Consider the following 24,839-nt stretch of genomic DNA (forward strand, 5'->3'; position numbering starts at 1 on the left):
GTAAGTTCAACTTCAAGATTCAGACAGTAAAGTTTATTGCCCACAAATCAGAAGTATCTATTTAATATCCACATAATTGAGTATTTTGCCTAAATCCCATCTTCATTGCACCCAGATTGAATAATTGTTATAATCAATTGAATAATTAGTGTGGTCAAAACCCATTGAATCATTGAGAATCCTAGAGGACTACTCCAGTTTTTGAAGTCTTGAGCTTTTGTTCTTCGATATTATTATCTCATTGCTTTTCTTCTAGGGATATTGAGAAACAGCATTTGCAGTGACAGGAAAAATGCAGAGAAGGGATTTTCAGCATCCCTAAAGATGGTCAGATAGAAGGAGGAGATGGTAGATCAGAAATTTGAGCTGTGTAACGATTCTCTTCTACAAATTACTTTTTCATCTGGTTTTTCACATGATAATAATAAATAATTATCATCCTTTGGAGTAAACTGTCATTGTCATTCTTACACTTAAAAAGACAGCTAAGTCTCAGACAGTAAAACTTGAGCTTTTAGAGGGGCCACAGAGATGGATTTGGATAGCTGGGCGGTAAGGCCAACCATAGATAGATAGAATTCTCCTGACCTAATCCATGAGAGATGCAGCTTAGTGTGCTGTGCTGTATCTGTCATGCTTCTGCAGTCATTTTATACTTAGGTGAGTTACTGAGACACAGTTTAGAGATGCCAGATGTATGTGTCTGGTTTGGTCAGATGCTTGGATGGACATAGGAGTTAAATGTTCTAGGTGGGATATAATCTATTTAGCTTATTTTTGCAGGTGCGTAACATAAAGTTTCCAAAAGATGGATGTTGTCCTGAAATACACTTCCAATCATCACTTCATTTTTCTTGTGTTTCATATAAACTCAGCCTCAGTGAGGAGTTGATTTAAGCATTGTGACCAAAGTTAAGTTTCTGAATCCTTCTTTATTTTGAAAATGTTGATTTGTTGGCAAAGGTTTTTGCCACAGTTGATCAGAAGATTTTTTTTTTAACCTAAGTCAACATTAAAATTTCTCAATTAAAAAAACCCTGAGTAACACAAATTCACAACAATTTACCTTTAGTGTACATTTCAGTCATTTGATTATATAATGGCACAGGCAGTCACTCCTTTGTATTAAGTAAGTTGGAGACAGACACCTGGGATGTGGCAGTCTGAAAGTGACAGTAATGAACAACTTCATAGAGAGTGGTTTCAACTTAACAGCAAACATTCATTATAAGAATTCTGGAGATGGCGTTCATTGCAGTCCAGAAATTTTTCTCTCAGAAAGATTAAATGGATTGTTGAAGATGTTAGCCTTTTTATTTCTAAATTTCAGCTCTGTACGTAGTTACTGGAGATATTGGCAAGGATACTTCTGAAGTAGATTTGCTGCTCTTATGGAGTTTTACTTCAGCGTGGGGTTTTTAATCTGTAATAATACTGGCTCATTATATTTACCACAGAAAGGTGTAGCCCTTCCAGAATTTCTTATCTCAAAAGCAATTAGTAAAATATGCTTTTTTTCAAAATAGCTGTCAAGTTTAGCTTTGGGCTGTCTCCTTGTGAAAAGCTCTCTTAGTAAGAACTCCCTCCATACATTTTCTGTTCAGTGCTGTTCTGTCTGATAGCGTCCATCTTTGCAGAGGTCTGTGCAAGTTCCTCAGGACGCAGTTCTTCAAACACTAAATAATCCTGCTCTCTCAGATACAGTACTTCAGAGTCTCTTCATTGGGAGAAATACCTCTGGGTGTTCTAAGTGCTACAGTCCTTAACAGCAACCTTTTCAAGTCTTACATTAGATATATTTAAATCCTCAACATCAAATGTAGTGGTGTCACAGTGGTTTCCCTATGTAATCTAGAAATGTCTGCTATTGCTTTGAATTTGGAAAGCCATGTGGCCTAAGGTTTTTTGCTGCAGAGATGTTCATGGCTTGTTTTTTTCCTTGGAAAATAGCTAGCAAATAGTGTGCATTTGTCGATATTGATCTGCATAAGATGAAAGCCTCCAGCTGCTGCTTGGTATAACTTCAGAGAAGTTGAGCTTTAACAGCTGCTTTGGAAATGAAGCATTCATTATTAATCCTCATTTTTGTATGCCAGTGTATCTTGAGTTTTTAATCACTTGCAAGTTTCATGACCAAAAGAAATTTTTTAATAGCTTTGCACAGAACAGTTGTACTACAAGCCATGAACAACCAGAAATACACCCAGAACTCTTTTTCTCTCTGGTTGTGATGGACATAGGTCTCTCCCTCCTGGTAGGTATTTTTGGTTCACTATTATTATTAGTGGAAATAAAAGCAGCTAAACCTGATAGATGGTCTAAATAAATGTCCACAACTTTCGTTGACAGATTGGGTGACAAATTTCTGAGGTAGTAGGAGCTGAGGAAGTAAGTATTTTAGACATACACAAGTGTAATAAGACCTTACCTTTGCCCAAAACTGTTCAGTGGTGCAGTCTTGAAGAAAGCAGAGAGGGGCTGCAGCCTGGGAGGTACAAAACAGGGATTCTGCATAAGGAGTAAAACAAGTTTTTGGAGTTAGAGAATGATCAGATAAATGAGGGGAGCCCAGGACGTTTTCTGTCTTCCTGGTAAATCCATGTCTCTATCATCTGAATATGTTCAAACAAAGTGTGCATGTGACCCATCTTAAGTCTTTCCTAGAAATTCTATTCTCCATACATTTTTTAGTATTTAGTGGGAAGATTCCTGTGGCTTATTTCCAGAGGCTGTGACTGCTCAACCTGATGTTTTATGAAAAAGCACTTAGTGTTAACTACCTGGTAGGAGCTAGTAAGAAGTGATCATTGGTTCATCAGATGATGTTCATTTTAGCACTTAAAAAACTTTCTTAATAATTCTGAATGAATCTTTCCTTCACTTCTTTTTTTTAAATATAAGCTTCTGCGTATGCAATGATTTATGTCTTTTAGTTGCTACCAGTGAAATGTAATCTTTCCATGAGTATTTGAATGTCTGTGGAATAACTTTCTTCTTCAAATGTTAAATCTATTTGTAGATTGTTTTATTGCAAAAAAATCATATTAATGCTGAAAATGTGGAGTTTAATTGGAAAAAAATATTTTAGGGAATTAACACTGTGAGCTCAGTTGTTCTTGCAGCCCACCATTTTTATTGTCCACCTGACTCTGTTTCTCTTTGCAGGTCAAAGTTGCAATCCTAAAATACATAGAAACTCTTGCGCAACAGATGGATCCAGGAGATTTTGTAAATTCAAGTGAAACTAGGTTAGCAGTGTCTCGAATCATCACCTGGACCACAGAACCTAAAAGCTCAGATGTTAGGAAGGTATGTTTTATTAATGTGTCCTTAGAATTGCAAAACATTCCAGGTAATTAAGAATATTTTAATAAAAATCTTAAATTGACATTTTGAAACTCTCCATTACAGTTGTGTTTATATATATATTAGTATGTTGAGATTCTGTTTCATAATTTATCATTCTTCAGTGAAAGTACTGTCTAGTACTAAAATCTCTTTAGTGGCCAATTTTTGTACAGTTTTAATAATACTTCAGAGACCACCCCCTCTGATACTAAATAGCGCATTTGTAACAGGAGCGAGTGGTAAATTTGGTAGCAAACTCCATCTAATCTCAGTTGGATTTTCTAGAGTCCTTTATTTTTAACAACAGGAAGGTAGATAGCTGTTGAACCTTGGACAGAGAAAGTGCTTTGATAAGGTTATAGGCTTGTTGTCATAGGTTTATTCTTGTAATGCTGCACTTCCAGTGCAGACCTCCCTTTTCCACATAATGTTGTGAAGTGAAAATTAACATTTGTGATGCTAAATAACCATAAGAAATGTACTAATGCTGTCTTTGGAAAGGGTTTCTAAACAGCGCTTCAATTTGAAGAAAGCAAAAAAATCTTACAATTTTATTTGCAGTTTGATGGAATAGTTTTGTTGTTCTGATGGTTACAGGTCATGCTGTGTAGCTGCCATTTCTAGCATGTAAACACTGCAAAAATGTTGTACCTTTTATGGTTCTTCAGTGCAAGTGTCTAAGAGAGCTAACTCTCTCTTTTTCTATTTCTGCAGTTTGAAAAGCTGCAACAATTAATTTGTTGAGATTTGTTTTGCTACTTTCAATTAAGTTTGAGTTTTGGCAGGTTCATCTTTTCTGGAAAGAGCAACTTCCTTCGTTTAGCAGGGATGTAGGAAGGAATAGTAAGAGCTGTCTTACAAATTGTCATGTGAAGAAAACAAAAATAAAAATAACTTACAAGACTTATTGGTATCTAGAATGTTTGTGATACATAATAAAAAACCACCAGAGAGTTTTTGTATTGGAGGTAATGTTTTAGTCATTCAGTTCTTGTATAACTTCATGAGTTTGAGAAAACAGTTATTAGATTACATCTAATGGACTTTCCTTGCCTGGGTATCATGTTCTACTAACATATAAAAGATCATAAAACAGGAGAAGAATTGAAGCAGCACTATCTTCTAAATCAGTGAAGTTTTAGTACTGAGACACGTGGCAGTCTGTCTTATCTGATGGTTCGTAACTCTAATAAGCATTTTTATGTCAATAAGTAACTGAACCATGGAAAGAATTACCAGTGAGTTTAATCATCTGGAACACCTTAATTATGTAAGTTTTCAGAATTTATTTTTTCTTTCCAGAACACAGCTGTTTGAGGCAACTAACTGCAAAAATCCTTTTAACTGTTGTAAATAAAATTTTGCCAATAAGAAGTCAAAAGTTATTCTGGTAGTATCAAATGTTTCATTCTCTTAACAGTCTTCTCAACCTGCTATCAAAGCCTTTTTAATTTTATTTAGTGTAATAAGCTTTATAGAACTTTTTTTGTGCAATTCATAGGTTTGGTTTTTTTCCTTAGCAAAAATAGTTCCAGTGCTAAGTATTATGAAAAATCCTAGTTTTTTAGTCTCACATTGGGCACTCTTAGTATAGTTCAGTGACATAGGACTTCTTTCTGGGAGGTAAAATTCTGTTTCAAAGCTTAGATTTCTCCTAAGATTAGAATGCTTTTGGAAAAAGTTTGAATCCATTCTTAGAAAACTTCTAAGAAGAAAGCAAAACCAAAGAAGTATTTCTAATCCTTATTTCACTCTTTTAAAGATTATGTGAGTGAATTTCAATCTCAGCAGAGACCTTATGCTGGGGAGAACAAAACCCTCTAAATATTCTAAAATACAGGGTTTCTTTGGCAAGGAAGAAAGAGAGAAAATAGCTAATTGCATTAAAAACCTTCTGCAAGTCAGTATCAATTTTGATACCATAGGCAGAGCTTCATTTTGGGCGGACTTGATGGTATCAGTTTCTGTCCTGATACAATCCTGGACTGGCTGTTGTGTTCTCTTAAGAGCAGCTTAAATAGACACAGTATTAAGGAGTGGAGACTGGCTAAACTAGACAGAAAAAAAGAAAGTGGTGATTCCCAAACCTCTGCTCAACTGCTCAATTTGTCTTGGTTTTGCTTTGTATCAATTTTGATTAAAAGACTGACCATTAATAATGACAAGGACATGAGAAACATCTGACAGATTGCAGAGGACGTTCTGGGTGATAATTTGAAGGAAAGGCTCTCAAAGGGACAAGGAAATAAATGTTAAAGAAAACAACCAGTCACGAGTATGCAAAGATAATTTGTGGCAATCTGACATGTTAGGATTTTTGTTGTTTAACTTAATACTGAGATGTGTGCAGGTATGTGTGCTCATACCTTGGCTCTCCACTTCTAATTAAAAAATGCTACAGTTCATTGCTCTGGAAGCGAAAGGAGGGAAATAAATGTCTAAAAGAATTTTCTAAACTACTTGCTTGGAGTGTATTGGTGGTTCAGCAAGCTGCCTGTCATTCTGTCTAGCGTGAGGCACTGGTTCTCTCCAGTGCATGGCAGACCTTGATGGTGCTCTGTATAAACTGCACATCGTTGGTTAATCTTACAACCACGGTCTTCTGCTACAAAGAAGTCATTCCGGAGAACTTCCTCCAGCTCTCCTTTGCTGTTGTTAGTTTAGTTACTGTGTTGACAGGTTTGCTCTACTATCCAGTGAATAGTCATCAAACTGTACAAACTTTACTTAAGTCTTTGAATCAACAGTTCCTGTACTAGAGGGAATCCAACTATTGTGTAATTTACTGTGTTGCTTTGTCAGTAGAGAGCGCTGATTTTTTTATTCAGGAAAAAAAAAACAGCATATATAAAACATGCTGTAGGATGAATGTGATGGTAAAGAGGAGCTGATTAAATTGAGAGTATGGGAGGTGATAACCAGTCCAAACTACTCCACAGTTTTCATCCTCAGAATCTGTAGTCAACTAAATTTCATTGCCCATTATGTTTGCCTAACTTTTAGAAAGGTTAAAGGAGGCAGAGGCAAGGTTAACTAACTAGCTTGGCTGTAGGGTAAGTTATGAGGAGTATCAAGTGCTGTGATCACTACTGTCTCATTCCACATTAGGGTATCTTGGTTGGTTGGGTTTGTTTTAACTTCTACTGTGCTAACTGTTCCTTTTTAGGCAAGTGTGTTACCATCTGTAATTACCACTTGTAGAACTTAGTAGAAACGATCACATGCTTGCTCCTGCCTGGTGTTTAATTTCTCTCTCTAAATTTTTTCAACTTCCCAAACTCTGAAAGCCATTTTGCAAATTCCTTCATTTTTGTTTTTGCTTTTTTTCTCAGTAAGGATGCGGAGCTAGGGGGTTGAAAAGCACATTTCTGAAAGACTGCTTGTTACAATGATAGCTGTGTGCCTGCATTTATCAAAATCAGAACTTCCAGCTTGCCAGCAAATATGAATTGCTTTTGTTCACATCTGTTAATATCTTTATTCAAGCTTGATCAAGACTTAAGTCACATTTTGTAATTACCACTCATTATGGCATCTTTTACTGATAAAATTACTTTGAAACTCTAAATTAATGTCTTCAGTTTCTGTTTTCTTCTTGTAGGCTGCACAGTCAGTGCTGATTTCCCTTTTTGAACTCAACACTCCCGAGTTTACAATGCTGTTGGGTGCTTTACCAAAAACATTTCAGGATGGAGCCACAAAGCTTCTCCATAATCATCTCCGGAATACAGGCAACAGTGGTCAGGTATCCACTTCTGTTACTCTTCTTTACTCTTCTTTTCTGAAGTTACTATGTAAGGGCCTACTTAGTCGCTCTCTATGGAATGTCTTTTCCTTTTCCTCTGCAGTTACAGTTTCTAAGTCTATGTTGCTTCCAAGTGGCATAATAGGTTTAGATGTGCTTCTTAAGAATAGTTTATCTTTTCAAAGTTACACATGATTGAAGTTACTAGTAATGGGTTAGATTATCCAGGAATTTAGTTGAAGCTCTTTAAATGTTTCTGTGCACCAGAAAAATAAATAGAATAATAAATACAGCAAGTTAAAAGGGAAGCTTTTAGTCCTACTAGACTATCTTTTCTCACCTCTCCTCCTCCAGGGATCGATGGGAAGTCCTTTAACAAGACCTACTCCACGCTCCCCAGCAAGTTGGTCAAGTCCTCTCACTTCCCCAACCAATACATCACAGAACACTTTGTCACCAAGGTAATGTAGACTGGTGGTGTTACAATTCCACATCTAAGGCTTATAACACATTGTCCAAAATGTAACCCCAGCAATGAAAGCCTGGGCAAAATTTTGCACAAAATGCCAGATGCTCAGAAATAATCCCTCTTCCTCCATAGAATGAAACTACTCAGCCTCCCAGAAGGGTCTGACATGCTCACCAGAGGTAGGAAAGGGCAGTCCATCTTGGAATGCAAATGGATTAGTAAGAGAATGAACCAAAGTGTGCTTCTCTAACAAGTGTTAAAATATGTCATCTCATGTCATGGTTAAACCCCAGTTAACAACCAAGCATCATACAGCCACTCAGTATCCCCATGGTGGGATATGGGGGACAATCAGAATATAAAAGAGAGAAAACTGAAATAAAGACAATTAATTAGGTAAAGCAAAAGCTGCATGTGGAAGCAACAGACAATTTCCTACTTCTTATGGGGGGTCAGGTGTTCAGCTGTCCCCAGGAGAGCAGGGCCCCATCACTTGTAGCAGTGACCTGGGAACTCAAGTGCCATGACTCTAAACATCCCTCCCTTCCTCCTTCCCTCAGTGATAGATGCATAGATCGTGATGCCATATGGTGTGGAATATCCCTTTGGTCAGTGGGGTCAGCTGTCCCAGCAGTGTCCCCTTCCAGCTCCTTGTGTACCCCTGGGCTGCTCGCTGCCGGGGCTGTGTGAGGAGCAGAATGGTGTAAGCACTGCTCAGCTGTTACTGGAACAGCCCTATGGTAACAACCCCATTTCCAGCACAAATCCAAAGCACAGTCCTCCAGCCTGCTACTGTGAAGAAAGTTAAGTCTGTCCCAGCCAAAACCAACACACTGGGTCATTAAACCAGATTTAATACTGGGGAGACTAAAGTAATAGTTTACAAATGTTTTTTATAGTAATGATGTTGTCAGCAAAGTGGACTTTGTAATTTTGCTTACCAGTCAACTTGCTGTTGAGTTTTATCAGTGCTCCTTATTTTAGGACTTTTTTCAGAATAAGAGGATGGTGTAAAAATTACAGTTGTTTCACATTCAGCAGAGTAAAACAGAGTAAATAAGTTTTTTTTTCAGGCAGATGCTGTTACCTACTGTAGCCTTTCCCTTAGCTACTTTCAGTGCTTTCTGTGTCAGTGGTAGTACACTTACTAAGGCATACCATAATACAGATTTGTATTGTGAAGAGACAACTTTCTTAATGTATTTCAAGAAAAGTAATTATTTTGGTAATACTTCTGAGTCTCTGTAGTTGCCTGCTAATGTAATTTAAAAGTACAGATCACAAAATAAATCCATCTTACTTCCTGTGTCCTCCATGGTCCACAGTGCATTTGACTATGACACTGAAAACATGAATTCTGAAGATATTTACAGCTCTCTTCGTGGAGTCACTGAAGCCATTCAGAATTTCAGTTTTCGTAGTCAGGAAGATATGAATGAGCCTGTAAAACGAGATGCTAAAAAAGATGATGGTGATTCGGTGAGTATTTAAACTCAGTCCATGTTGGTATCAGCAAACTAAGCTAGTGTTTGATTGATTACAGATAAGAAAGCATCTGATTCAGGAGGTTTATATTCTTCTTAATTTGGGCATTTCTCCTGAATTACTTAAAAGCTTTAGAAAAATACGTTCCTCATCTTGAATTGCATTTTGAAAACGTGAATGCTGATTTTATGTGTTTAACATGTTAGCCGTTTAGAAATCAGTGATCTTGCAAAACAGCTGAAATAATTTTTTTGAGAAGTTTGTATTCTAATATATGTTTTCTGAATGTTTTATTTTATTTTGTACACAACTTGTGGGCTGTTAAGATGCAGTATTTAAGACTCCTGTTTCTGTGGAACTTTGGCTGTAAGATTTGTTGAACTTGCCACATACATATGCTAAAACAGATTTTTAATCTCTTTGCATCAGACTTGTAAGATAAAATACAACTATTTTTCGTTTATGACTTTTTTTTGACAACATACACCTTTTTTCTGGGTTTTCTTTTGTTTGGTTGGTTTTTGTTTTGGTTGATTTTTTAAGGAAAGCAGCATTTAGAGAATTAAGACTTCTTATTAGAAGGCTAGTTTGAAAATTCTAAGCATTTTGAAATTTGTAAGTTTTTGCTACATAAACGAATTAGTGATGTAGTTAATGGAAAGGTGTAAGAGTGTATTTCACATGCTCAAGCGACACTTCCTCTCCTGCAGATTTGCAGTGCTTCGGGACTGGTGGACATGCGAGGGGGAAGTGGTGTGAGCGATACAGGCCGGACAGCTCTGGATAACAAAACATCATTACTCAACACCATGCCTCCCCACTCCTCACCACGCTCACGAGATTACAACCCATACAATTATTCTGATGGTATCAGTGCATTTAATAAATCTGCTTTGAAAGAAGCCATGTTTGATGATGATGCAGAGCAGTTTCCTGATGGTAAGATTCAGATTACATTCTGTGCTAGAAGAAAAATGATGAGATTTTCTGTCTTGGAGTTCAGTTTCTGAATTTATTGTTAGGAAGATATGTATCACTTCTTTGAGAGGTTTTTACAAATGCTGTATTTTAAATTAGTTTATTTGTTAGTCATCTTTTGAGTTACATTGTTGGATTACCTGGTATCTGTAGAGACTTAAGGATAAAAATGAAGGAAATGCTGAACTATATTGTATACTTCTGGAAGCACATCCTTTATCAGTATTGCCAGTATAAATTTACCTATCAGATGGTTTTATGATTGAAATTTAAAGCAAGAGGGTGGAGAAGAGATTTACAGCAAGGAAGTAAAACTGGATCAAACTGGTTTGGGAATTAGGTGAAAGATTAAGTATTTTGTTAGTAATATATTTATATTTGAAACATGACATTGGCATTTTCTATTGACTAAACATTATTTTTAAATGAAACAAAACAAACCAGCTTTTTACCTGGAAGGTGGTTCATCTAGCCCATGTAAACATAGGAACATGGGTTGCTGTTTTGTAGGTTTCCAGAGCTTCTTTATATTTCTGCATTTATCTTTAGGTAATTTTTTATATCTCTATGTTAAGAAGATTCCAAAGTAGCACTACTATCATTATTTTAACAAATAGTCAGTGGTTCTCATAATCTGGTATTCACTGTTGTTCAGCTATAGATTCAGTTTTTAAGTGAACACTTTCTTAATAACAAGGGACAAAGTAATCATCTCCCTTCTACCTGTTTTGGTTTTGTCATTCTGCGAAAGATGTGTTAAAGAAACAGTTGAAAAACAAAGTTATTTTTTGACATGGTGTTTTATTCACCTATTCCATATGCTGGCTTTAAGTTTGCATGAAATCAAAACCAAATCCAAGTATGGTGCGTTTTTCTTTGTTTTTCTTACATACCATGAAGAAGCATATAGTATAGCCAGATACTATCTTCTGAAAAAGATGGAGGGAAAAACACACTTTTACCCATCATGTAATGTACATATTAATAGTGAAATGGCTTTGCCATCCACATAGAGAGCCAAGTTATCTTTGAGATTCTGTATTAAGGGATCTTGTTTTACATGAGAGAAGCCTCCTACCTTCTCACAACTTACTTTTGGGTATTGCATTAAACCAGATGCAGTCTGTGCTGTGCCAGCATGATCCAGTTTTGTAACAACTCACGACTGGCTGGAGTGAAGCATCCCCATCCTGTAAGAGTTTGTCCTGGTTGGAAGAGTAGTGCAATGTGTTATTTAGGTCTGCTCTTTAATGGGGCTTGATGAAGTACTTGCATTCATTCCTGTGTTGTTCAGCCATAGTATTTAGTTGTATCATACATTCTGTCATTTGTGTGTTACTTTCAGAATTTTACTGGGATTACGTGCAAAAAGTATGCAAGAGAAAAGATACACTTGGCAAACTACCTTATGCATACAGCTCCTCTGTTGAGAGCTACACACTTCCCCATAAACCTGAAAGGCTAATTTGACATTAGTCTTTGGAAACTCCATAGAATTGCTGCTTGTTCCTGACACAAAATTACATTAGTACTGGATTCCCAGCTATCCTGTCATGCATTACTGACAGAAAGATGTGGAAATACAAGGCTAGATGGGAAAACCTTAGCTGCTCATTCAGTCCTGTCAACAGCACTGGGGCAGGAACATGTATTTTACAGATGGTTTGTCTGGCACTTGAAAATTTTCTGTGGAGGAGATGCCACAGCGTGCCTTGCATGACTCACATTTGAGTGTTTTCCTTCTCTTACATAAAAAGGTTTTCAACCACTTGCACTTTGTTTTTTTCCCCAAGGGAAATGCTCTTTATCTGAAGCATAGGGAAACCTGGCTCTCCAAGTCACTTCCAGACTTAAAAGCAGTTCACAATCTCTGTTTAAAAAACAGGGTTCTTCTCCAAAGAAGATCATTTATTTCAGCTTATTTCCATGGATTGCACTTTCCAAATATCTTCCGTTTTAGCTCCTACGTTGTACATGGGCTTAAGATTTCTGCTTCTGTGTCTCGCCTTACACTTGGCATCTTTTTTCTTTCAGACCATTCCTTTGATTTAACGTGATCATTTTCAGTTCTTACCCTGTTCTTCAGAATCCTAAAGTGATGTCATCTACAGATTTTCTAAGTTGGCTCCACATTCCTTTGATAGCACTAGCAAATGCATCCAACAGAACCAGGCTCTGCACACATCCAAGCAAGGACATCGCTCATATCCTCCTGGATTAATAGAAAGCCATTTATAATCCAGTCACCCTGCAAGTGATTCATCAAGTTTTGCACTTGCTTTGTTTGCTTTTTTTGGCCATCATGTTTGCATAGCTTTTTATTAGGATGCTGTGAGTGGCACTAGGAAAATCTTTCCAAAATTCAGGACATACCTACTTGTTCCCTTTTAACCCCTACACTGTTTGTCCCGTCAATAGGATATTATTTGATTGGTTTAAGAAGATCTGTTCTTCATCAATTATTTCTCTCTCTAATGCATATTCTAGTTCATTCAAATGAAGGAGTTATATCTGCTCCTCTTCATTTGTGTTTTGTTTCCTTCTGAAAAAGAAATTTTGAGAGTACACTTCAAACGTGACTTGTTTTATGCTTCTCCATTCTTATCTCGAGAATGTTTGGAAATTAAATACTGGGTGCTAAGGCATACAGAGGAAAGGAAAAGGCAGGCTGAAAAGGCACATCCCTCTTGGTTATCTTCCTGTTTTTCAGTTATGTAGTCTACTACTGGAGCTTCTTTCCTCCCCTTATTCCTGCGTGGACATGGCTATTACCTTCCCCTCTCTTTACCATCCATCCATGTAAGATGACACTACAATGAAAATAGTTTATTTAAACAGATATAAGTAGTTTTGCTAATGAAGTGTCAATATGCATTCCCTGAAAGTGGATTTGCTATAGCTATGATCCTTACAGTTTGGTAGAACAAGCATAAGAGTGCTGCCAGTAAAAGTAATGATTTTGCTTCCATAAAAATGACTGTCCATTCTGCTCATCTGCTTTAAGTAATACCTGACCTATTGCAATTTCAGTCTGCCCTTTAGTCAAACATTAATCATCCATTAATACAGAGGCAGCAGAAGTGTTTGTAGTTTGCTTTCAGGTGCTGGTGCTTATGTTTATTCATGCAAAACAGAATGAAAATAGGAATGTGGGATTCAAAACCAGCATGATTTTTACAGTAGCTGATGTGTGATATTAAGATATTTAATTCTGTGATACTCAGCTTTTACTGTTTTCTCTGTACAAGCGTTTGTAAGTTCAAGGGCTGTGGTTTCTCAGTGTATGATATAATAATTTGTTATGGAGGATGTATTTAATGTGTTAGTTAATTCATGCAGTCATTTCAGGAAAGGTTCAATGCATTTGCATTGTATGCCAGAACTTCCAAATTTTCACCTTAGGAAAAGGCATATTTCTGTTATTTTATTCAAATGTTTCAATGCAGAGATGGAAGCTATATACTTCCCTTTCTTAAAGGCTAAATGGGTCTCGATGATGGAATAAAGATACTCAAGTTGATACTCAAGTTTTCATTAAGACCATATTTAAGTTTATGGATGATTTGCAGATCACTCTGTTTGCAGTCCAGTGTTTACAAATACAGGTTTTATTAATAATGTATTTTTCCATTATCATGGAATCCTCTCTAATAAAAACTAAAATCCAGAGCCATCTCTTAATGAGTTGGTTTTGGGATCTATGGGACTAGTAGCCCTGGTTTGCCTTTATTTCAGCTCTTTTGTACCAAGAACTATTGTTGTACTTTTTTTCCCCCCCTGCTTGTTTTAGCAACCTAGCAGTTGTGGAATTGTGACTTACAAAAGTCTAAAAATTTCTGTAATACTAACAGAATTTTTTTAAATTTTGAATGGAAGGGTCATATGGGAAAGATGGCCCTTCTTGTATAGATCAGATTTAAAAGGATGCAGAGTACTTAGTGGGTACTGCAAGCCTAAAAACTCCTGCAGTAGACTAGCCTGCAAGGGAGCTTTTGCTGTGTCATTGTCAGGGTTTGGGAGGGATTATAAGCTTGTTCAGCAATGTTGGCAGCACTGAAAATGTAGTAGCCAAACTGCAATTCTTGCAGGCAAATGTGAGGGAAAAAAACAAAAGCATGCTCAAAAACAAGCAAGTCATACTAGAATATATCCTTTAGTTGTACAACAGGCACTCTTATTATTATCTGCAGTAACTGTGTTTGTGCATTCCTTTTTGACAGAGCCACCCATGGACCATTCTGATCTGGTTGCAGAGCTACTGAAAGAGTTATCAAATCACAATGAGAGAGTTGAAGAAAGAAAGGCTGCCCTGTATGAGCTCATGAAGTTAACTCAGGAAGAGTCCTTTGGTGTTTGGGATGAGCACTTCAAAACAATACTACTTCTGCTGCTTGAAACGCTTGGAGATAAAGAGGTAAATTCAGAAGCATCCAGTTAAGAATGTTAACAAAGTACATGGCTTACTTTCAGTACATTTGACATTTGTATGAGTTATAGAAAAGGCACAAATTCCAATTAGTGGTGGAAGAACAAAAAAACTGTGGAAATATAAAAATGCCACGTAGTCCAATTCCTCTGATGGTGAAAAGGGCATCAGTGATACTTTCTCCAGGATTCCTATTTGTGGATTCTGACGTATTAGATTGAATGAAACATTTTTGCACTGAGATTCAAAGCCTATCTGTTTATAGCCCCTGAATGAATCTGGAATATCAAAACATCATGTGTGGCAAAGCATTTAAAAATTTGTTTCTAAAATACAGTAATACTTGTTGTGAAGGGACTGAGTTCTTTCTATGTAATAGTTCTCTACAAACAGTCTGTTTCTGAGATTACTCACGATCAAAAAGACACTAGTACTTGTGTTTCATTTTAAAATAATTGTATGAAGAAAAAGGAAAAAATGTATTTGCATGATGGTTTTATCAGCCTTTGTGTTTGCAACTTAACTTCTGGGTAGCATAGACAAGTCAAAATAATTCAGTAGTGTGTTTATGATATGTCACCTGAATTTTCTGCAAGAAAAGACATTGAAGAGATTTTTTTCCTACTTTTATTTGTTAACACTAGATTGAGCCTGTATATGTGTGCAAAGCATAATCAGATAGTTTTTCCATTACTAAAGAATTTTTTAGCAGCTGAACAAATGTTAAAAGCATATGTCTGTTTAAAGATGCATAACTCATTTATTTTAATATTGAATCTTTAGCATGCAATTAGAGCTTTGGCACTGAAAGTTCTAAGAGAAATTCTAAGAAACCAGCCAGCAAGGTTTAAGAATTATGCAGAGCTCACAATCATGAAGACCTTAGAAGCACATAAGGATCCTCATAAGGAGGTCAGTAATCAGTTGTTTTATTTTTTTAAGGTTCTATTATTGTAAAATTATTACAAAATTTTTTCACATTTTCTGGACAGCTCTTTAATCATTTCTTACTGAGGAAGTAATTTTTTTAATATGAGCATTATATTATATGTTCAATAACGATAATGTTATTAGTTAACATACGTATGCAAGGAAAAAAAACCTGCAGTTCTAAAAGCTCTTGAATGGTTAAATCATCCCTGATAACATTTGCCTTGGGTGCCATCCCACAGGACCATGTGACCACCTGTGTCACCATGGCTCTTCAAGGAATAACTGAAAGGTGGTTTTCCTTGTTTGGCATCTTAAGCCAAATATGAGTGTCCTAGAGATGTAAAACAAGCTTTCGGATTGCAGTGAGATTTATGGTTGAGAGATGAGGCTAAACAAGACAAGGAATTGTCAACCCTTTCCATTCTGCTCCACCTGAGAGCATGGCTTTGAATGGTGTTAAGGGAAAATGCACAGGAATATGTCAGTGGGGGAGGTGCTTGTGCCTGGAATAGTGAGGGGATTCTGGAGAAGGGTAAATGTAACCTTGCTCAGAGTTACTTGTGATGCCTGCCTACACAATAAAGGACAATGCATGTCAATACAGGAAACATGGATACAATAGCAAACGCAATATTCAACTTCTGACATCAGTGTCACTGATGCTGTTGAAAGAATCCATGCTTATACTAAATGAGTACATCTTCCTCATGCAAGAGCACTTTGTGGAATTTACCGTGGAGCTTCAGGCTTTGAAGTCGACTCCAATTCCTCCCATCCCATGACTTTATCACTCATTTGATACTCGTTTCTCTTTTCCCTTTGCTCTCTGGATTTGTTTCATACACTGTATTTATTGCAGTGTCATTTCCCCATTGTTCCTTCTCTGTTCCTGTGCTTTTTTCCCTCTCATCATTTTGTGTGTTGGGAGTGAGAGAGTAAAGGATAGAGAGAAAATTTTGAAGGTTTTTGTACATCACTGTGTACCACTCGTTCTGTACAGTGGTTCCCCTTGTTAGATGGCAAACGCCACCACAGCACCAATGTGAAGATTAGATGTTAATTTTCTCTGTGGTGCCCTTGTTGTGTTTTGAACTTGTGTACCTGTTGAAGTCCTAACTAATTATTCTTGTCCTGCTTGTTCTGCATATTCTGCAGGGTTAAAGTCATAGTTTCTTTCAAAATTACAGGGGAAGAAAAACAGCTTGATTGGCTTCTACAATTAGCAATCTAGGCATGTCATTAAACACACCTTTGAAATTAACATTGAAAGCATGTTTTATCAGTGATCTCTGACCCAGAAATGAATAACAAATGACAACACAAGAAATTACAGGTTTACAAAGGTGGTAGTATTTCAATATGTAGTTGGAGGGTATGCAGAACACAGAAATTTTAGATCCTATTAAACAAGCAGATTTGAAAAACTCGTATGTGTATTGCCAAGGGCATAGTAGCCACAGAATATTGGGAAGAATTACGCTTTTAGAAAATTATGTCCAATGGCTGGACTCCCTACATATTTCTGTAATACTGCAGAGGTCTTGATAGAGAATTTTTATGCTCAAAACCATGACTGCCAGAAAACAGACCTCAGAGTAAGAGTCTTACACAAATCACTTTTCTGTGTCTTTTTTCTTTCAATAGGTGGTGAGATCTGCTGAAGAAGCTGCTTCCATGCTGGCCACTTCCATTAGCCCAGATCAGTGCATCAAAGTTCTCTGTCCAATTATCCAAACTGCAGATTACCCCATTAATCTGGCTGCAATCAAAATGCAGACAAAAGTTATAGAAAGAGTATCTAAAGAAACCCTTACTCAACTTTTACCAGAGATTGTGCCAGGTCTAATACAGGTAAGGAGAGAAGAAAGAAGAAGCAAAACAGACTAATAAAAAGAAACTGTATACATACGAGTTGCAGATTGGTTCTTATGAAGGATTTCACTTGTCTGATAGTTGATGGCTGCCTCGACCCAAAATATTTTCAATAGTGGGAACAATCTCTTTGATTAGCAGGGAGATAAATTACAACCATGATTAGTACTCAGGAAATCTAAGTAGGATATAAAGTCCCGGTTATAGGTGAGCTTGGTAGATACATCCAGTTCTAAGATAGTTCTTTGTTGTTTGTACCTTTTTCCAAGTTCCATAATTTGATGTGAAATTGTCCATGTTTTATTTGTGTATAATTGTAGGGTTTCATCTGCTGGGGCTTTTGGGAGGCAAGAGGAAAGAAGCAGTAAAAAAAATAAGAAGAATAGCCAAGTTTTCTCTCTTTGTCTTTAAAACTGAAATTTTTACCACCTTTTTATCATATCAAGAGCCAAAATACATAAATTTCCTTCATGGATCAAGACTCTTTAGAGTTGGCAGCTGCAGTCTGCAGATTTCTGTCTTTAATGAGTGTGATGCAGTCATACATCTGCAGGAAAATAGAGGCACAGAGGGGTTCCTCTGGGAAGGGAGTCTGAGTGAGACAGCCCGGCATGGAGTGATAGAAAAATGGCAAAAAAAAAAAACAAAAATCATGAAAGAATGAGATGGGGGTTAACAAAAGAGTCTTTAGCTGTTAAGAGAGTTCTTCAGTCAGAGCCAGGAAGCTCTAAATTGTGAGTGGTGTTTTGCTTTAAGTAAACACCTGTATAATCTAGAAAGGTTCTCTTATGTGCTCACCTGCAGCAGCTCTGTTTTCAGTGTAACTTATGAACAGGACTGTGTGGGTTTTAAATTCACCCTGGAAAATGATTATCAATGGTTATTAAATGCAGCCTGCTTTTTAACTGCATGCTCTGTATTTGTGTGTTTGGTTTTTTGTTGGAATGCTTCGTTGGGCTACACTGGCATTATTTATCATAGTATTCATTGTATTTATTATAGTAAATAGCTTTCTGGGGCTTTTATTCATTAAGTGTTAAGGTATTAAGTTTAATTTTATTGCTTTCTAGGGTTATGATAACTCAGAGAGCAGTGTTCGTAAGGCATGTGTTTTCTGCCTTGTAGCCATTCATGCAGTAATTGGTGATGAACTAAAACCACATCTCAGTCAACTCACTGGCAGTAAAGTAAGTAGAAGATATGGTTCAAAGAAATCTTGGCTCATAATTGCATCTATGAGTTTGCCTTTTGCCTGAAAGTTTCAAAGAAGTGAATACTTGAAAGAGACTATCAGTTGTATTAATACAGCTTCTCCGTAAAATATTCAAAACTGAGAGTCCACAGGTCTTTTATATGCAAGTGTGCAAACTTTTGCATAAAGATCATTACTAAACTATGTTTCTTACTACTTTTTAATGCAGTCAGTTCCTTGTATGCTGATAGTGATAATGGTGTATTCAGCAGGCTTTTCCTATCAGTGTTTCTTGTCTTTGTTTTCATGCAAGTTCTGATTGAAAACCAAGGAGCATAGTATGTCCATGTTACATACAGCAGTTCCATTTATTCTTCCTCCTTGTTATTTTGCTTTCACCAGTCTTTTCAGTATCTCTAATTTGAAATAATAAGAACCAGTCTCTGGTCCTTTTTGTTTCAGGATATTTATGACTTCATTGACAACTTTTTCATGCAGTTTTTTGCATCTAAACAGCTATATGTTAGTTGGAATCTCTTTGTCCTTGGGAGTAAAACAGGACAATTAATTTTGCGTGTCTGTGAATAAGACAGTTCTATCTTTAAAATAGTCTCTGGCAATGATTGTATTTAAAGTGACTCTAGACAATAGTGGAAGCTTTAGTACATACCAGCATTAGCAACTCTGACTAGAGGCTTAAACCTCAGCACTAACTTAAAAGATAAAGAAACCCAAACCACTACCATATTTAGAAAAGCATTATAATTGGAAATATTCCATCTGTCTTAATCTAGCTACTTTATATTATATTCTTTACATCCTTAGAGAAGCTTGAGCAGTTTCCTTGTGTCAAATTTTACTTGTGTTTGATGTTTTCACTGGCATGTATGTTCCTTTTGAATAACTGTGTAAAGTACAATTTTGCTTTCAGAGAAAAGAAAAAGGATTAATATTTATTTTGTTGTACCATTCCTGTAGTCAGTCTGTACAGCTTGCAAATACTAAACAGAGTTAATTTCTGGCTTAAATTTGCAGATGAAATTATTGAACCTTTACATCAAACGTGCACAAACAGGCTCTGGAGCAGGGGATACAGCAGCAGATATGTCTGGACAAAGCTAATGAAGCTGACAAGAGTTAACCAGGTCTCCTAAAGCAAGGGCAAGGCCCTCTTCAGTGAAAGGAAAATCCTTACATGCAACTTCTGGAACTTTTTTCTTGTTTTGGTCCTCCCCCCCCACCTTGTTTTGTTATTTTTCTTTTGTTTGGGGTTTTGGGTTTTGTTTTTTTTTTTTTTCTTTAACCAATGGCTGTCCTCAGCCTGCATGAGACTGTTGCAATAGAATTATTCCAAATCTAAGGAAAAACAGTATTAACATCAGTTGATCAAAGCAGAATAAAAATTTTAAATAATCTTATCCATCAATTACCCTGTTCATAATCCTTGGTGTCTTCCCATTAACTTTTGCCAGTGTTACTGTATTAAAAAAAAAAAAGATTTTTTTAATGCTAATTAAAGAGGTATGCTTTAAAGCTTCAGAAGTTAAAGTATAAATTCTGTTACTTTTCTTCAGCTGCAGATAACATTACTTTTTTATTGCTATTTTGTTTGAGCATCATGTCCTTTGCTAGAAACAAGAAGTGATGTGAAACAAGGCTGAACTAGTCTGAACTGCAGTGAGACTCGTTCACTGTGTTGGTGGTTCATCTTATTTACAGCTTGTTTGGGATATTCTGGAGATTGAGAAATATGCCTATAAAAAGAAAGCTGGATTGATCCAGTTCTGTCACAGTGATATTGTTCATTGGTTGTATGTTTGTTGCATAAATAAGAATTCCGTGTGCGCAGCAGAGGACTGGTACAACCAGTACCTCTTAATGTGGGAGACAGCCCTGCCAGGGCAGCACTGCCGAGCTGGTGGCAGTGTGGCAGCCTGCTGGTGAGCAGCAGAGTTCATGGTCACTTGATGGACGTGAACCATCCTTGTCACCTTTCGTTCTTCAAGCAGGATGCTTCAGAATGGAGTGCTCTGCCCAAGCATGCTCAGTATGTATTTATCTTTATCACTAGAATGTTTCCTCTCAACCTAATTGCTGGAACAAGTAGTCTTGTATTGTAACTCACATGGGATCTTATGACAACAGTGCAGAAAACTATTTATTCCTTACCTTCCAAAAAGCACCAAGATTTTTCTGCATTGAATTTAAATGGGGGGAGGGGGGAATAGTCACAACTGCTATGGATCTCGCCACCTTTTAATTTAAAGAAAAATATATATTTTGGATGAGTAGGAAAAGCTGCACCAAATTATTTGCATGGTTTTCTTGAATAGCATCCTCAAGACCCATCTGGATTAAGGTGTGGAAATGTTTCAAGGGTTTGTTTTTCCATTTTTGAAAAAGAGTTAGTATATTGTGAATAATGGTTCTTTGTATTTATGAAGTTGATAATGGAAAAAGAACAAAGATAAGTAAATGTGTCCCTAAATGTTGTCTTTTCCTTTTTTTTCCTTTTTTTTCCCCTTTTTTTTTTCTTTTATATAAGCAGCAAGCTAATTAAGTGAGAAATGGGATGAAACAGTGCCCTTCCCAGGAACAGTGGAACTTCTCTTTCCTGGCGTTATTTTCCCTTTGACTGTGATTTTGTCTAGTTGGAGAAAGTGTATCCTGATTAGAGAGAAAATAGTGGTGCCAAGGATGATGATCTATGCTAGGCTAAAATTCTCTCTACCTCTTCAGGGTGACTAATTTTTGACTGAGCTGCTGCATATAACACCCAGTAGAAGAACTATCTACAGAAAAGTCTTTATTTTTTTTTTCCAAATTACCACTTAATGTGTATTCAAAACTCTATTCTTCAACATTGCAGCCAAATATCATAAGAAACTGCTTACATACTTTACCTGCTAGGAACCCTGAAAAACAAAACTGAATAAGTCAGATGCTTGTAGTTAACATGAAAGGTTGTTTTTACTTTAGTTTGAAGTGAATGCAATAGAAAGAGCTAAGATGTGGTTATTAAAGAAGCAATGCCATTGCAGAGATTTATTTGGAGGAAAAGTTGTAGAAATATATGTAAAGACTTAAACCTAAGACTGTCATAACTCGTTGCTAGCCCTTTTTAGCAGCTACATGAAGAAAATAGTATCTCCTCCTTCTTTCCTTTGTTATGTGTAACATCCTTGTTGTTTTCTACTGTTTAATTACATTGTGTATTTATAGTTCTATGCTTACCATTGTGCATATACTGGCAATAAAATGTACATAACATTACTTAAAAGATTAGCAATGTATACATTCTGGTTTTTCTGTTTTATTTGATCATATGCTATAAGAAAAATTATAAATGTGATTCATACAGCATTGGTTAAAAAAGTTTATCTGATCTTCATGTTTTGTGCATCCTAATGATGTTTCTTTATATAGTTTTGTTACTAAATCTGACTTGGCAATTGAGAACATGCTGTGAATATAGGCGTATTAGACAAATTGTTTAAAAATTGAATAGAATCTTTATGAACACAGTTTCCTTCATCTAGGCAGATTTTTTGCTTATTATTTCATTTTTTTGTACGTTATACATCATTTACATTTTATTTTTTTAATATTTAAAAATATTTTTAGTCTGCAGTCTTGTAGTTTTTACATTTTAATGATACAAAAGGTCATGTCAAAAAATTGCACAAATTCTAAGCTTAATAGCCCTGTGTGTTATTCCCCCATTTTGTATAGGTAATATTTATTTTCAGAGAACCATTGCAAGATGACTGTTACTTGTCATCTTTTTTGAAGATGGTATTTCATACTGAAAATATAAGTTATTGAAACATACAGTATATATTCTGGATGAAACCTAGTTTTTTTACATGTAAACAAAAGATATGTTTTTTATCCCCTATATGACTGAAAAATTTTGATCCAGGTAGGGGGGAGGAAGATATAGATATTTACCTGAAGTTTGTTCATCAGTTTTGCTTTGAAGCCATCTTTAAATGTTTTAAGTGAAGCTATCCCATATATCAAAAATCTCAATGCAATATATTTAAATGAATATTTTACTTATGATATGACTAGTTTTGTTTCCAGCAGAGATGGGGTTGCTATCTTTGTAAACAGATAGAATCTATTTATATTACGTGAACCCATCAGAATGTAAGAATTCGGAAAGAAAATTATTTCCACAGCAGCCAGTTGATCAGATTCACTGCATTGCTTTTTACCTTCATTTCCTGTATTATAAGTAGATATTAGCTCAGTTAAATTCAAGCAATGATTAGTCATGCCTTATGTTCCTGCTGGAGATGGTTTCTCTAATGGATTAGCATAAAGATCTGGGAAAATACAGGACAGTTATAAGTAGCTGTTCTTTCAGGCAAGGTTTCTATATGTTCCTTCTAATATCCTGTGAAGATAGGTCATTGCAGTCATTTGGTAATTCTTAAAGGTTGGGTTTGGGCTTTAAAAAAGAGGAAGGAGAAGAAAAGCTACATGCAGAATCAGGATGGGAAATGAATATTGTGGATGTCTCAGACTTGGATGTCATTTGCTTTAAAGAATTTTGAGTAACACATTATGTTCAGATGAAGTCTTAGCAAGGAAGTTGGGATAATAAATGTAAATTGAAAGGAGAGCTGATAATGTAAATTTTGCTGAGTTGGCTTGCTTGTTTGTTTTTGAAGATAAAGGTTGGAACAGATTGAGTTGTGTTTATTATTTGCGGTCTGAGTCACAGAGCAAAAAGAACAAACATCTGGATCCTGAAACACTTACATATTCCTAATGGTTTCTGTCAGTGTTTAAACATTTAAGTCACAAACATGCCCATGAAAAAATTATATTGAGAATGCAGTCCTAAACTGCTCACAAGTTTGAATTTTCAGCAAAGGAATTCAAATGCTGAATGTGCCATTGTCCCTTTGGAAACAATCATAGAAAAGAAAATAATTTTGAGAAACAAATCTGTTGAATTACGCTACAGTTAATCCCTATGGGAGGCGAGTAAGAACGGTTCCACTGGCTGTGGTAACTTCCACTGTGTTAGGCTGGGATTTCACAAACAGAGAAACAATAAACATCCATGTGATGGGGATGCATAAGCAGCTCGGAACTGGAGGATTATCTGGAGAACAATATCTGTTGTTATTCTCCCAATTAAAACAGTAAACTGATGAGTTTTGCACTTGCAGTCTCCTTCCAGGTAAGACAAAAGTCAATACTAATATTGAGCTCACTTAAGAAAACATCTTTAAATTCTCCTGCACATAAGTTTTCCAGCTCATTAAATGTACATACTTTAAAGATTTGCTTCATAATTTTTATGTTTATTTCTTTTTTGTTAAAACACAGAGGATTTTCATTAATATGGGAAGTTTGAATAACTAATTGTGCTGGTCTGGCAAAAAAAATCAAATTTTGCTTACTCTTTTCCTATATATTGTTTATGTTTCTATGTTTCTGTGTCCTTCAGGAGCTCAGAGTTTCCAAGCTGTGCAGCTTGGATTATCCCAAGTAAAGAAGTTGCTTCATTTGCTGATGGGATTTTAGGATAATAAGTGTATTTACTAAGAAGTTTGCAAGCAATTTTGAATATTGTATTATTTCTGTTTAATATAAAAGTCCTGTCACTTTTGATGTATTTTAGATAGATATAAGTGGTCCTAGTGGAAATACTTTGAGGGAGTAAGATTGGGAAAAAATATGGACAGTGAAACATGGAAAATACTTCTTTGGTGGAAAAAGGAACATACATGCATGTAAGTGTTTGATATCCACTTTTACTGATATCAGATAGGAGGTGAAAAGGTAACAACTTGATCTTGGGCATCACAGTTTTACAAGTTTTCTTTTTCAGTATCCTTTCTTACCTAGATCATGACATTGTCCACCAATGCTGATCTTTGGACCTGTGTCAGCTCATATTACAGCCAGTACTGGAGATGGTTCTGATAACCTTATGTCAGGATAAATTCCAAAGCAGTGCCTGTCTGTCCAAGGAACACATGTAGCAGTTAAAAACAAATATGTAGATTTAAGTTATGCAGTAGACAGATATTCTCAAAAGTCAGCTGGACTGGTTTAGGTATTCCCTCACCATCTATTCATCTCTGCCTGTGGCAGATCCAACAGAATACCTTTGGGGGAGCTTCCCTGATATTTTCCCCAATCTGATTTGTCTGGAATAATCTCAGACTGGTCCTCCGGCAACACCAAGGGCTCACAAACCTGTGCCAGAGAATGAAGGAATGACTGTCCTGGGCTGAGAGGTTCTGCCTGTATGGGGGCAGTGGTGGGGGAGGAAATAAGAGAAAGCCTACCTCTTTCTTAGCAGGGTGTGTTTAACCTGAGCACATAAAGCTCATGTCAAAATACCAGGGAAGATGAGGAAGCTGTT

At 36.3% G+C, this 24,839-nt stretch overlaps 2 protein-coding genes across 48 annotated transcripts in view; both read left to right on the plus strand.

The window, feature by feature from the left end:
* The window catches only part of CLASP2 (cytoplasmic linker associated protein 2), a 145,707-nt gene extending 122,562 nt beyond the window's left edge, over positions 1 to 23,145 (plus strand). For 38 of the 45 annotated variants that reach the window (XM_038123947.1, XM_038124000.1, XM_038123955.1 and 35 more), the window contains 10 exons: positions 3,166 to 3,309; positions 6,950 to 7,093; positions 7,448 to 7,554; positions 8,888 to 9,041; positions 9,758 to 9,986; positions 14,246 to 14,439; positions 15,235 to 15,363; positions 17,029 to 17,235; positions 18,327 to 18,443; positions 19,484 to 23,144. In XM_038123947.1, the coding sequence (XP_037979875.1) occupies positions 3,166 to 3,309; positions 6,950 to 7,093; positions 7,448 to 7,554; positions 8,888 to 9,041; positions 9,758 to 9,986; positions 14,246 to 14,439; positions 15,235 to 15,363; positions 17,029 to 17,235; positions 18,327 to 18,443; positions 19,484 to 19,570 (1,512 nt within the window). In that variant the 3' untranslated portion in view covers positions 19,571 to 23,144. Of the gene's footprint in view, positions 1 to 3,165; positions 3,310 to 6,949; positions 7,094 to 7,447; positions 7,555 to 8,887; positions 9,042 to 9,757; positions 9,987 to 14,245; positions 14,440 to 15,234; positions 15,364 to 17,028; positions 17,236 to 18,326; positions 18,444 to 19,483 lie in introns of all 45 variants that reach the window. The other 7 variants (XM_038124262.1, XM_038124281.1, XM_038124291.1 and 4 more) reach the window with 1 other exon arrangement.
* Positions 20,363 to 24,839, plus strand: part of UBP1 (upstream binding protein 1) — a 48,598-nt gene continuing 44,121 nt past the window's right edge. For all 3 annotated transcript variants that reach the window (XM_038124355.1, XM_038124363.1, XM_038124385.1), the window contains exon 1: positions 20,363 to 20,495. In XM_038124355.1, coding sequence (XP_037980283.1) covers positions 20,416 to 20,495 — 80 coding nt within the window. In that variant the 5' untranslated portion in view covers positions 20,363 to 20,415. The remainder of the gene's footprint in view (positions 20,496 to 24,839) is intronic.

This window comes from Motacilla alba, chromosome 2 (assembly GCF_015832195.1).
Source record: "Motacilla alba alba isolate MOTALB_02 chromosome 2, Motacilla_alba_V1.0_pri, whole genome shotgun sequence".
NCBI lineage: Eukaryota > Metazoa > Chordata > Aves > Passeriformes > Motacillidae > Motacilla > Motacilla alba.